Source organism: Anoplopoma fimbria, chromosome 19, assembly GCF_027596085.1.
Source record: "Anoplopoma fimbria isolate UVic2021 breed Golden Eagle Sablefish chromosome 19, Afim_UVic_2022, whole genome shotgun sequence".
NCBI lineage: Eukaryota > Metazoa > Chordata > Actinopteri > Perciformes > Anoplopomatidae > Anoplopoma > Anoplopoma fimbria.
In genome coordinates, this window is record NC_072467.1 from 10,965,752 (window position 1) to 10,978,975 (window position 13,224).

Below are 13,224 nucleotides of genomic sequence, written 5' to 3' on the forward strand. Positions count from 1 at the left end.
TTCATTGATAAATTAATATAATTTTATTATTGCAATTATAATTTTCTTTGATCATTTGAATCTGCAAAGTTACTAAATATAGAAAAAATACAGAAATTTACCCATTGAGGTGTAGTGGAGTAGAAGTTTAAAGTGGCAGATAATAGAAATACCCAAGTAAAGTAAAAGTGCCTCATTTGTAATGAAGTATACAGTACATGAGTAAATGTACTTAGTTACTTTACACCACTGAGCAAAGCGGTTGCCACTTATTCTCACTGATCAGATGGCTCTCATTGAAGGAGGGCAGAGCTATGCTGGGAATATTGTAATGACACTTAACCCCATGTAAGAGCTATCAAGGTGTAAGTTGTTCCACTCTCACAGAGAAAACAAAACAATTTGGAAAGATACACAGATGTCAATCAAGCACAGTCACCACACCATGCAGTCCTGAAAAAATCAGCAAAATTGCAAGAATTCATACATGTTTATTATGAAAAACTTTCAACATTTTGACTTGAATATCTCATATTTCTGATTCCTCCAAGAGGACAAGCTCAACCCTAAACAGAGAGAAAGACCACAGACACAGGAAGGAGAAACTTATTGAGAGAGTATACTAGTTCTTATTTGGATCTCAAAATAAAACCAAAGTATATAAATAACTTAAACAAACAAGAAGAGAAACAGAAAGATGGAAAGAAAATGTTTGTGGTTTATGTTTTTTGCCTTAATGCCTGCATTAAGAAAATTGAGGGATGAAGTATGAACAAATGCTTTTTCTAGCCACTTTAATAATGGTATAATGATATTCTGTGGGTTAAGTGGAGACAGGGTGATAAACTTAGGTCATTTCCTAACAACAAACTAGAATCTTTGTCTTTTAAAATCATCCCTCACTCATGTTTCTTATCCTGAGCACACTGTTAAAACCCAGAAAGATAAAGTTAAAGATAAAGTAAGATATACAAACATTACAGATTTCATTAGACCACCCATGGTTATTACTAGATTTATTTAGAACATGCAGTGAGCCTCCCTAACCGTACTGTCTCTGACTGTCCACCTACATCTCACCTCTCATTGTACTGGAACATTAATAATGTTCTGTCAGTTCCCACTGATTTACTGTCAAAATCAAACATACCTATAACTTTTGTGTGTCATGGAAACATAAAAGCCACTGTACATGTAAATCTCTGACAGCTTCCACCACATGTTCTAATGCCTTCTTCTGTCCCTCCACTCACCTCACCTCCTCATTCAAAGTCTTTAATGCCACTTCATTGATGAGTCAACTCTGCTGGACTTTTCCACACAACAATATCAAACTCAGCAGAGACACAAAAATCCACCGCTTATCACACCGAATGTGCCCCAGAACCAAAAGTAGTTTTCCACATTCCTCAACTAATTTAGCACAGAGTCACCGGGACAGCTGTCTTTGCAGGATCAGTACGTTCTGAGAAGTCTCCCAAATCTCTGTGGGGAAAAATAAATAACTAATGCTGACAATGAGAAAGTGTATCCACTCATCCTAAGGTTTTTGTTAGTGAGGCTCTGGGAAACTTGACACATGATATCACCTTTAAAATGATATCACCTTACTGTATTTATTTCTTTACTGTAAAACCTACTGTGGAATTTTACTCTCTAATCAATCAAAAGTTTTCTCAGCCAATGTAAAGCTCATCAAAATCAGTCAGACTGAGAAAAAAAAAGCATGAATAAAGAAAAAGATTTGTCTTGTTTATAATAATTGTAATAAAACAGTTGAGGTCACTAAACCTAAATCACACTGGAAAATGAAATGAGCATCTAGTTGCACAATATAAAAATAAAAGGGCTTGAGTCAATCCACATTCAATGTATTTAACCCAGGAAGTGGATTTCCTTAAAAAGAAAGAAAAAAAAAGATACCATAAAAATAACATTCATATAAGGAACACATGAAACAATGAAAAACTAAAGCAACAAAGAAAAATCTCAAAACTCCTACATTTATGGAGACGCTTTGTAAATTTCAACTCAACTTTACATAAAATAGCCTAACGCTGCTACTACTAGTTCATAACAAAGCTGAAAGATGAACAAAAAAAAAAATACATATACAGAGGTGAGAAGTAATATAAAAGTAAACATCATGACTTTCACACAAACAAAATGATAAGATAGCCAAACAAACCGTTTCATAGTGCTGTAACAGGGAATAGTATCTTGACTGTATTTAGGCTTTTACAGTCTTGAATGATGAAGAATATTTATATTAGATAGGTACCGTAGACAGTACAATCTATGACCTGGCCAAAAATAATTACAAAGTTTCATTTCAATCCAATTTTTCTATACAGCAGTGACAGAAGTAATATGAGACACATGCGACTGCTGTGTATGATGGGTTTTGAAAAGGTTTTGAACTTATTTTTTTGCTGATTTAATTCATTGTATGTTAAGATCAGATGTTACGTATCATCGCTGTCTGGTAAAAAACATGTATCTACAAAAAGTCAACTTTTCATGAGCTAAGGAAAAATGTGTTTTCTGTTTTGCAACTGTACATTTTTATTTCAGAAAACCCAACTGTTTATTTTTGCTTATGAACTAGGACATGTTTCTTAACCCATAAAGTAAAACTTAAATCCTTCAGTTTTTCTGTTTAAAAAAATACTAAAAAAATCACTAAATTTGGAGATACATGGTTTTCAGTGGACAGCGGTGCTATGGTATTATGACTAACTTGCTGTGAAAAGGCAACTCACTTAATCCTCAATTAAATAAAGTATCACCAATTTCATTCACAAGGTTTTGGGTTCATAGGAGATCACAAGTCCACCTCGCTGAAACATCCTGGTGTATGACATGCTACTGTTTGGGTCCACGGCAAGAGCATGCCCAAATTTGGCTGCACAATGACATAGCCTTGGATCAGCCAGTTATTCCTTACCAAAGCGCTGTAAAGAGAGTGCTCTCATGTAAATAGGCTGCTTATAGGAAACAATGGAGAATGGAGGCCTGTTTGGTTTCATGCAAAAAAAGAAAATCCACGTGGAGAAAAAGTCTGATTGTATCACATAGTGCAAATCCCCTCAGAGGACTAAGGATGTTCGAATTGACCCATAAACCCACCAACCTAACAAAAAACCCCATATAATTATCTGATTGCTTCCAGAGCCAAAGATAGCAGAGTTTGTAGCAGTTTTCTTTGTTAACTGTCCTGCTTTGAGGTTTTTGCTACATAACCCGTGATTCTAGTCACTTACATCTCACAATAGTGATGTTTCAAAAAGATCATGAATATTATAGTACAGCAAACACTTCTTAACCCTAAAACCTGGTGAAATTATCTCAGGATGCCCTCCTCCAACCTGCCCACATAGATGTGACTCAGTTTCCCCTTTTCTCACCCCCCTCCCCTCCCTTTCCAGCATGTGAACTTTGGTCTAAGAAAACAGCAAGTTTCAGAAAGTGTGCTTGGTATAGTTTGGATTAACAAGGGCATGTTCACAAATGTGAAGTGTTGCACAGCACTGAACAATGCAGACACAATGCTTTTACCTTTTCTGCCTCTCAAACTGTCAACACCTCACCTTTGATGCATGCCCTTCTGGTAATCCTGACCAACAAGCCCTGACCGTGACCCTGAGCCAAACAAATCTTTCTTTTCTCTGCTCCATCCAGTTTCTGTCTTTCCTCATCCTTAGACCTCCAATACCCCTTTTCGACCCCTCTCCCTCTACTTTCAACATCTTGTATCGATAGAAAATATACTTTTGGTATTTGAATCTACCCCTATCAATTAATTTATGAACTGGACAAAAAATATTAAAGTCTTTGAATGATTTAATCTCTACTTTATATATCTGAAACACTAATTTGACTCAAGAAACAACTTCAACGCTGGGTGTGTCACATTTGCAAACTAATGCTAATTCAACTGCTCATGTTCCTTCCTCTGTATTCAATATATTTAACTACTTTTTGCCAAGGTCTGTTGTGTCCTTATTCCTGTTAATCCTTGGTTCACTTTCAATTCAATCAATTAAGGAAGTTTATTTTCTTCTACATTTAAATATGTCAAAAATCTTTGGCGAGTGAAAACGGTCATATCAAACCAGTTTGGAAATAATAGTGAACAATTGGTCAACAATTGCAGTTTCAGTTGACTTTTTATCAGTTGACTGTATTGAAAGTGAACGGACAGCCAGCCCTGGTTAACTCCTCTTCCTCTTTTCGCTACTTCCTCATCGTCTTCCTCCTCAGCGCATCTTGTGTTCCACGTCAGCGTTGGCCATGTTTGAGCCAGGGCTGGGGTCCTGCTGTCGTCTGGACTGGGGAGAGGGAGGGATGGAAGGATGAAAAGGGGGGAGAAGAGAGGGGAGGAAATGAGAGAGATTAGAAGAGAAGACAGGAAGAGGGACATGTGAAAGACAGCAAGAAAGGGATCAGAGACAAAGAGACGATAAATTAAGTACAGTTTCCAGATGTAAAGACGTATTGTAACACTTTACTTGAACATAAGTTAAAATATGTTTCTTTTTTTAAGTATAAACACATAATTATAAATGATTACAACTATATTTTACTGTGTTTTAAAGTGTCAACTGTGTTAAGAAACACGTAAAAATGACCTTATATCTCCTAACAACAACTCTATAGTGTGTTATAATCCAGTTATTTGTTTTTTACTAACTGGTTATAAAAGATATAGGTGAGTTAAAATAAAATGCTAGCTCCAATGTTATGACAGGTAACATACAAGGACCCAACTGGGCGAACAACTGTATTAAATTAATCTACAAAAAAAGTTGCAGTTCCATAAACTGTCCCTAGAGGAGGCCAGAGAACTCCATCATGACAAGGCTCAGTGCTGCTGTTTATACACTTATACTGATGTTGATATTTTAGTCAAGGTGGCTGGCAGACAGACAGGCAGACAGACAGATAAACTGGCAGACACAGATAAACACACACGCACACACTCCAAGTGGATCATTAGGTCATCATTAGGAGTCGTCAGTATGACAAGACTTTTAAATATATTTCATGACTGGCTGTGTTTGTGAGCCTGTGGCAAGATCTGCTCCTGATGTAGAAATATAAAAAAGAAATACTTGTGGTTATATGTTTACACTTCAGTGATAGCTGAGGTGAATTGAGAGGGGGGAGAAAGGAGAGGGAGGTGATAAAGAGTGTGGAGAGGTGAGGCAGAGAGGAGAGCAGACAGAAATGCAGACAGAGATAGTAAAGGGGTCGCTTAGTTCAACTGGAATGTAGTTTGTGTCATCTCAATGACTCACCGTAATAGCAGCATACACACACACACACACACACACACACACACACACACACACACACACACACACACACACACACACACACACACACACACACACACACACACACACACACACACACACACACACAGTATGTCATACTACCATTTTGACTCTAACAGCCAGCCTGACTCCAGTCTTCTCTAGGAAGCTTTCTGTTGCTTTATCAAAACTGCTGCTATCAGATATATATAATTAGGACTGGATGTGGAGCCACAATGAAATGGACTAATTATTCAATTGACATGAATTGAATCTTGGATCTTGCAGAATTGCCAAATTAATTTCAATGTGAGCTCTATGTGTGGGTTCCTGAGTTTTCTTATTTATTTTTTACAAAATGATTTACATCTTGTATGATGCAGGGGTTCCCAAACGTGTATTACCATGTCCTAAATTGGAAGCCAAAAAGAACAAAACAAACAAACAAAAAGCATCAAAGCACTCTTTTTTTCTTTATCGTTCCCAAATTAATCTAATTCATATTACAGAAGACATTTTGACGTCAAAGCAGGAAAAGCACAGGTGGAACTGATAACATTAACAGTCCGCTTCAGCAGTAATTGCAATGTGACTTGTTACACCTGTGTTTGACATGACAAAATGTCTGCTGTAAGAAAGGGGCATTCCACTTAAGTTTCACTACTCATTTGTTCATCATGTGCGCTGCAAGTACTGAAAAATGTAAGCCAACCACCTTAACACTTGGTAATCTGTTTACAATTTACTATATCAGTTACTTTAACTGCTAGGAGTGATTTAAAATACATTCAGATGATAGACATTTAATAATGAAGATTACAATATAATCTACAACAAATTCTATAAAAAGCCAGCCTGTAGAGAGGAATAAACAAACAAAATATCCACTGTTTACTGAGCACTGTTGCTGCTGCATCATGACTGTTGTGTAGAGTTTGTCTTTGTAGAAGGGAGTGGTCTTTGCTAATCATAAGGGCAGGAGAGCCTCTCTGTATTGATCTACATACAGATGGAAGCCTGCTGGGCCACTATAGGTTGCTTAACCACAACTCAATACTGGAGAAGAGTGTGTGTTTGTGTGTGAAGTGACGAACTTAGAGATTTGCTATATCTGCGAGATTGTGCACATGTGACTGTACAGTATCTGAATGTGTGTGTGTGTGTGTGTGTGTGTGTGTGTGTGTGTGTGTGTTGTGTGTGTGTGTGTGTGTGTGTGTGTGTGTGTGTGTGTGTGTGTGTGTGTGTGTGTGTGTGTGTTTGTAAGTCAAAGTAGGGGGTCTGATGGCGATCAATACTAATGATATATTAATGCTTTCAGTGCCAGCTCATCATTCACCACCAAATCTCATTCTGCTGAGCACTTGGAGAAGTGTGCATGTGTGAGTGTGTGTGTGAGAGTGTGTGAGAGAGAGTGTGTGGTTCAAAGGCACACTTCTTCCTGATCAATCCCTTCCTCATCCATCATCCTGTCAGGTACCTCTGACCTTGAATAACTGGATGAAAAAGGTTGTATCTGCCAAAATCACAAGGTTTCATGGATTCAATGGGTATCAGCTTTATAATCTGTAAACACAGGGTGAACAAAGAGGCTTCCCTGGTTTTCTGCTGAGCTTTACTGTAATGAAAGCTTACACAGGCCAAACGTTTTTTACGTTTCAGAGGCAACTTTCCAAAAAAGCAAAGCCTTATCTTTATTAAATAGATAGCGAGTCATCACTGATATCTTAAAATCTTACCTTATTATGACTTTCAGTGAGATGTTTTAGGGTTTAAGTAGTGTTTTATACATGTTTGTCTTTTATACATGATATTTTGTCTTGAAAATGTTAAATTATAAGATGGTAAAAACCATTTGTGTCGACTTCAGTCTTAATATCATACTTTGTATGCCACCTTCTGTACGTTCCAGATACGCAAATTATACTGAAATTTTTAAATAGTATCATCAAAAATGTCATTATTCATGCACAAAGCAAGCATGAATAATGTATGCCTATACAACAGTATAATGCCAGCCCCTTTATCCCATTCCTTGCCTTACTTAACTCCTCTCTCTCTCTGTCTCTCTCTCACTGTTTGTTGTGCTGCGCTTCTGCATTTCTGCTTCTCTGCATGATCTATTATTGATTTACAATAGGCTAATCATTTAGAATCACAGGGAATCATTTCATAGAATTAAAAAAAATACCAAAATAACACATATTTAGTAACTTCTGTCTTGGTTTTTCTATCCGACCGAAAGAAGAAGTACAGTGCAGACAGATAAATATATGACAAGCTAACTAGAGACAAAGAGAGACAGAGGGAGAGGAGGAGTTCAGGCCACAGTAATGCAGAGGCTGAATCTGTGTAGCTATTCGGCAATGCTAGTCAGTCACACCCAGAAAAATAGCTTAGAGCTGGAAGATCCGATAGTGACTGCTGTTTCTACTCTAAAATTTGATTCAAATGCACATCGTATTATAAAATAAATTATGAGACAGCCTGTCTAATCCTCTGCAAGACAACAGAAGTAGAATATTAACTTGAACCCTTACTCCAAAATGAGACTTTCACCCACTATTCTTTCTCTGCACACTACCAAACTCTATAGAAGTCATTACTATAACACATAACAAAATAATGAATTCACTAAGAAGAACTGAAGCAAAGTCTTCATAGCATATAGACCTAGAATAACCACCTCGTTCGTGGTTGTATGCCTCCCCCAATCAGTTATGTTGTAGTTTACATCCATGTCTGTCCAAAATGTCATCACTTCATAATTGTTTCCAAATAGACATTTCTGCGTTATTCTCAAATTAGCATATTCATTATTTGAAGCTAAACTTAAAACGTGCTTTGTGAGGTCACAGTGACCTTTCACCACCGAAATCTTGTCAGCTTATCCTTGAGTCTAGGTGGATGTTTGTTACAAATTTTAAGAAATTCCCTCTACGCGTTCCTGAGAATGGGATGGATGGATGGACAGCCCAAAAACATAATGCATACATAATATGTATGATTCAGAAATTCAGATAATTCAGAAATTGACCCATTTTTTGCCCTAATGCTTAAGAAAGGTACGAATGGATATTAGTACCATCTGATTTGACATAATAAAAGCTCCTTTTGAACCACAAGTTGGTCCACAAATTTGGTCAAAGAAGCTCCTTTTGTGTTTTGATGCGTGCATTCATCATAAAGGTGAGGGAGTGAACTGCATGCAAAGAAATGTGTTTGACGAAAAGAGCACATGCGTGCAGAGACAAACAAAATGTTTTAGGGCCGCTGAGAAATTGCTTCAACATGCAGCTAGTGTTAAATTGCCTTGTGAATTTATTATCAAGAAAAACCACAGACACTAAAACAGTATCCATGTTTTTCTGTTTGTTCCTATTTGCCACCATGTATATTTGTTCTTTAAAAAGAATGAGTTAGACGCTTTGAGAAATGTCCTTATGCATTCTTGCCGAGAGTTGGATGAGAAGATTGATACCATGCTCATATTTATCTGTCAAGTATCAAAAATACAATCAGCAGCTGCTTAGCTTAGCACAAAAACAGGAAGCACAAACAAACTGGAAGCAGGGGGAGACAGCCTGCAGATGCTGAATGAACTAGAAAGTGGGACAAAGTCTCCATTTTTCTCCTTGCCAAATCTAATGCCTTTTTTACAGTGTGTCTTTTTAGGGGATAGTGATGGTATTTCTATTGATTCAGCAGGAGACAGGGTTTTTCTTTTTCCCCGAGTGCCTCAGGGAGGTAACATGAGACCAGTCAGATGAAAGATGACCTTCAATAAATGCCTCTCTTTCTTTTCTTTCCTGTCTTGCTGTTCCCTCCATCTCTCCTTTCTAACCTCTCTGTTCTCTTCATGTGCTGAGTTCCTGCCTTTCCTTTCTCTCTAATTTGTGTTGGGCCATGTGCTGCAAAGCTGTGGCAGGTCTTGCTGATGATGATGATGTGTGTGTGTGTGTGTGTGTGTGTGTGTGTGTGTGTGTGTGTGTGTGTGTGTGTGTGTGTGTGTGTGTGTGTGTGTGTGTGTGTGTGTGTGTGTGTGTGTGTGTGTGTGTGTGTGTGTTTGGGTCATTGTGCAAACTAGCTATGAAATGGTTACATCTTGCCGTTTCTGTCTCTCACGCCACACAAGCATTAAACAAGCGGGATCAAATATATTAGAAGTGCATGCATATTCATGAACAGCAGACACACTAACAAACACACACATACATTAAAATAAAAACTCAAACTGCTGCCTGTGGTCACATACAGAAAATAACGGACAAACACAGGAATGCACATAAATATATCAAACATTTGGTCACATACATAATTGCACAAACACAACCACACACATATGCACACACACAGGGTGGTTTAGTGCATGACAGTGTGATAGATGGTGAGAAATGAAGGACACAGACCCTGTTCTTTTCTGCTGGCTGTCTGTGTGTCATCAGTCCCAGATTTTAGAAACCACAGGGTCCTAAAAAATAAACAATTTGGGGTTCATTCGTAACTTCGTCAACTTAGGAAGGATTGATCTCCCCAAAGCCTTGCTGGGAAAGTGAGTTTGTCTCAAGTTTGGGATGGTCACAACATTCAAACTGACAATGTATTAATTTGTGAATCTGATGATGATAATTCAATGAACAAAACTTGATTTAAGAACAGATCTTACAACAATTTACATGTTTTGAATTTTTTCTTACAATTTGCTATATAATTACGGTAATTTTTTTCCTGTGATCTGTTGCAAAAAGTAAATCAACTACTTTCCCTTCAGAGGCTTTTGGGACACCTGACAAAATGGAATCAGTCATTCAATAGTTCAATAATATCAAATCAAATCAAGTATCAGATTAGATTTATTGTCAAACTGATCATGCACTAAACCTATGTTTCAAACTGTAAAAAACCTAACAATTTAAATAAAAACATTGTAAAAGCACACAACCACACATCACACAACCCAAAGCCACCCCAAGCGCTAAGCAGAGAAAACCCTACCGAAAATTTGAAATTGAAATCTTTGCTTTGATCAAACAATATTTAGTCTTCATTCAAAAAACCCACCAATATAGACTGGAAATACCTAATTATGGCAAATATAGAACAAATTTAGGGCACTTTTGCTAAAAGACTAAGCATCAAACAAAGTGTCTACAAGTTTCCTCCTTAATTTTACTTCGACATTCATCATATTAGCGTTCTAAATTATTTTCTGAAGGCTTTGCAAGCAAGACAGTATAAATTGTACTGTTAGCAAGCTAAATGTAGCTTTCTTTAGAGCTATGAATTTGTAAATCTTAAAGACTATTTGAAAATTTCCAGTTGGGTCTAGCCAAGCACAGCCAGCCCACAATTTTGAAATCTCACTTTTCTCATTTCAAATCAGCTGCACAATAACACAACCAACAGCTTCACTCAGGCGTCAACATGAGCCCTTTCTACATGTGGCCAGATAAATGATCTACCTGATCGATTGCTGTTGTCTTTGCTATTAATTCTCAAACTGAAATAAAAATTGTTGTGGAAATGGCTCACAAATTATTCTCAAAATCAGTTCCTAAATGAAATAATTTTTACTTTTTATTTACAGTGGTTACCTTGCACTGTAACTTAATAGCAGCTGGAATTTTTGGGTTTGATGAGCTCTGATGATGCAGATGTATACTAAGGGTGTGGCCACTGAATCTTCACTGTTGGGTGTGCTTACAGTTACAATGGTGCACACCCAACAATGATGATGGGGGTTGGAAAGTCCCAATATTGTTTATCTGTGAACTGTGGTTCACAGGTAGAACTTATAGTTCACAGATTGTTGTGAACAAATGACACAACACATTTATCCAGACTAGAATCTGGAGCTGACATTTAGGCTGGCTTTGCACGGCTAAGTTGGTCTCAAGAGGAAGCAGATTTGTCCTGTTACAGTTGGAGCTACACTGCCCAGTAACGGCCCACTTCTCTTTGAGATGGCAGACTAACATCGGTCCTCTATAAAAAACACATTTACAGGGCCCTCTCACCTCTAGATCCTCTCTGTGTGATCGGTCTCTGTCTTCAAAGTCTCGGGTTCTGCGTCGAGCCTCTTCAAACGCTGCCTGGGCCAAAGCGTCCTCTTGCTGCACACACAAATATATATACCGATAGATAGTTTGTTTAGATTAAATAAGGCAAACATAACACATCTGTCTGTCTGGATACTTGTGTTGTGTTACCTGCGCCCTCTCTTCATCATACTCCAGGTATCCCATACCATCCAGCCTCTGTAGGTCGATCCAACCTCTCCAGGTCACACACACACCGTTCAAAATCATGGGAGCCTTCAAATAGACCTGGTGGCAGAGAGAGAGAGAGAGAGAGAGAGAGAGAGAGAGAGTATATTTAAAATCCTGCAACAGTTTTGAAATTGTTCTGTTAAACTCTTCTGCTGGTAATGTTTAAACCCCCATCATGTCGTGAAAAAACCCTAATGAACCCTTCTTTAGTAAATCTAAGGTGTTACTGTTATATGGCGAAAAGCGACAATTGGAAAATTATGAACACAGGACAAGAGGACTGAGATATGATGCTTTTACAGAACTATACAAGAATAATTCTGTTTCTAATGTCTTTAGATTAAACTATATAAACAATATACAGTTATGTTATTTTTCCAATAAAATAATAGCTTGATATGACCTCAAGTTACATACAAAATTGCAATTCTTAAATCTAAAACAGTCAGCTGTTTTTCCAGAATAATACAAAGCTCTGTGTTTAGCTGATGGTGTCCGTTCCACCATCCAGCCCCATAACTCCAACTCCACCAACTACGTCATAACCTCTCCTGTACAATTGGCTGTTGGACTAGTAAATCACACGCACACACACACGCACACGCACACACACGCACATACATTGACGTGCATATACATATGTGTGCATGTTCAGAAACAGTTGAGGTTAGCGTGTTTCCATGAGTGTGTGACCAAACGTGTACAAATCTGTGTATGTTTATATATATATGTGTGTGTGTGTGTGTGTGTGTGTGTGTGTGTGTGTGTGTGTGTGTGTGTGTGTGTGTGTGTGTGTGTGTGTGTGTGTGTGTGTGTGTGTGTGTGTGTGTGTGTGTGTGTGTGCATAAATCTTTATGGTCAATGCCCAGAGTTTTGACTTATTCAATGGCTATATTCACACACTGGCCGCTAAATATGACTTTGTTGCATTTTATTCTGGAATAATGACCTCATCTATTTATTGTAAGTAAATCCCATGTTGCTTCAGTTCTCATGGGTCTTCAGTTAAGCCTGATAATAACAAAATAAGGTACAAACATATCAGCAGGCTGCCCACAAATCATTACATCTGTCTTGTTTGACCTTGTGTTCTCCATTTTGTCTATCTGTAAAAGGGAGAGCAGGATAGTGGGAGAATGAGCCGTGATAATAATGTGATAAGAAGCTTTTACTTGTATTCTATTAACCTCTTTCTCTTCCTTGTGCACTCAGAGAAGCACAGTGGGCCGGCACAGCGTCAGACTGTCAGACCTTTGTTAACCTTTTAAGCATTTGGGAAATTAAAAGCCGGATAATTCCCTCAAGAGTTGGAGGAGACCAGAAACAGAGCTAAAAGAAAAGTTAATATTGGACATACATTTTTCAGGTGGCCAGGAACCCAATTCAAAGGAATGCTTATGTTGCTCCTTATCTGCATAGTGATGAATATGTGCACACAGTCTTACGTTAACAATGCTATGGGTAGCTTTTAAACAGAGCTGTATGAACTTCTCTTTCAGCCCAAAATGTTTGATAAAGTAGGATACAGTAAATGTGGGTTTTTCTTTTTTTTTCTATTTCTCCTCTTTTTCTCTTTGGAAAACAGCAATGATTTCCATACGTTAGGGACAACAGACAGAGAGACGCAGTGAAACACAGACACAGTCTGTTTTTTCCCAGGG

At 37.8% G+C, this 13,224-nt stretch overlaps 1 protein-coding gene across 6 annotated transcripts in view; it reads right to left on the bottom strand.

The window, feature by feature from the left end:
• Window positions 1–458: 458 nt before the first annotated feature.
• The window catches only part of cbfb (core-binding factor subunit beta), a 32,500-nt gene continuing 19,734 nt past the window's right edge, over window positions 459–13,224 (bottom strand). For 2 of the 6 annotated variants that reach the window (XM_054620327.1, XM_054620324.1), the window contains 4 exons: window positions 11,504–11,620; window positions 11,312–11,407; window positions 9,704–9,765; window positions 459–4,310 (listed from right to left, as the gene is read on the bottom strand). In XM_054620327.1, the coding sequence (XP_054476302.1) occupies window positions 9,736–9,765; window positions 11,312–11,407; window positions 11,504–11,620 (243 nt within the window). In that variant the 3' untranslated portion in view covers window positions 459–4,310; window positions 9,704–9,735. The remainder of the gene's footprint in view (window positions 4,311–9,703; window positions 9,766–11,311; window positions 11,408–11,503; window positions 11,621–13,224) is intronic. The other 4 variants (XM_054620326.1, XM_054620322.1, XM_054620325.1 and 1 more) reach the window with 3 other exon arrangements.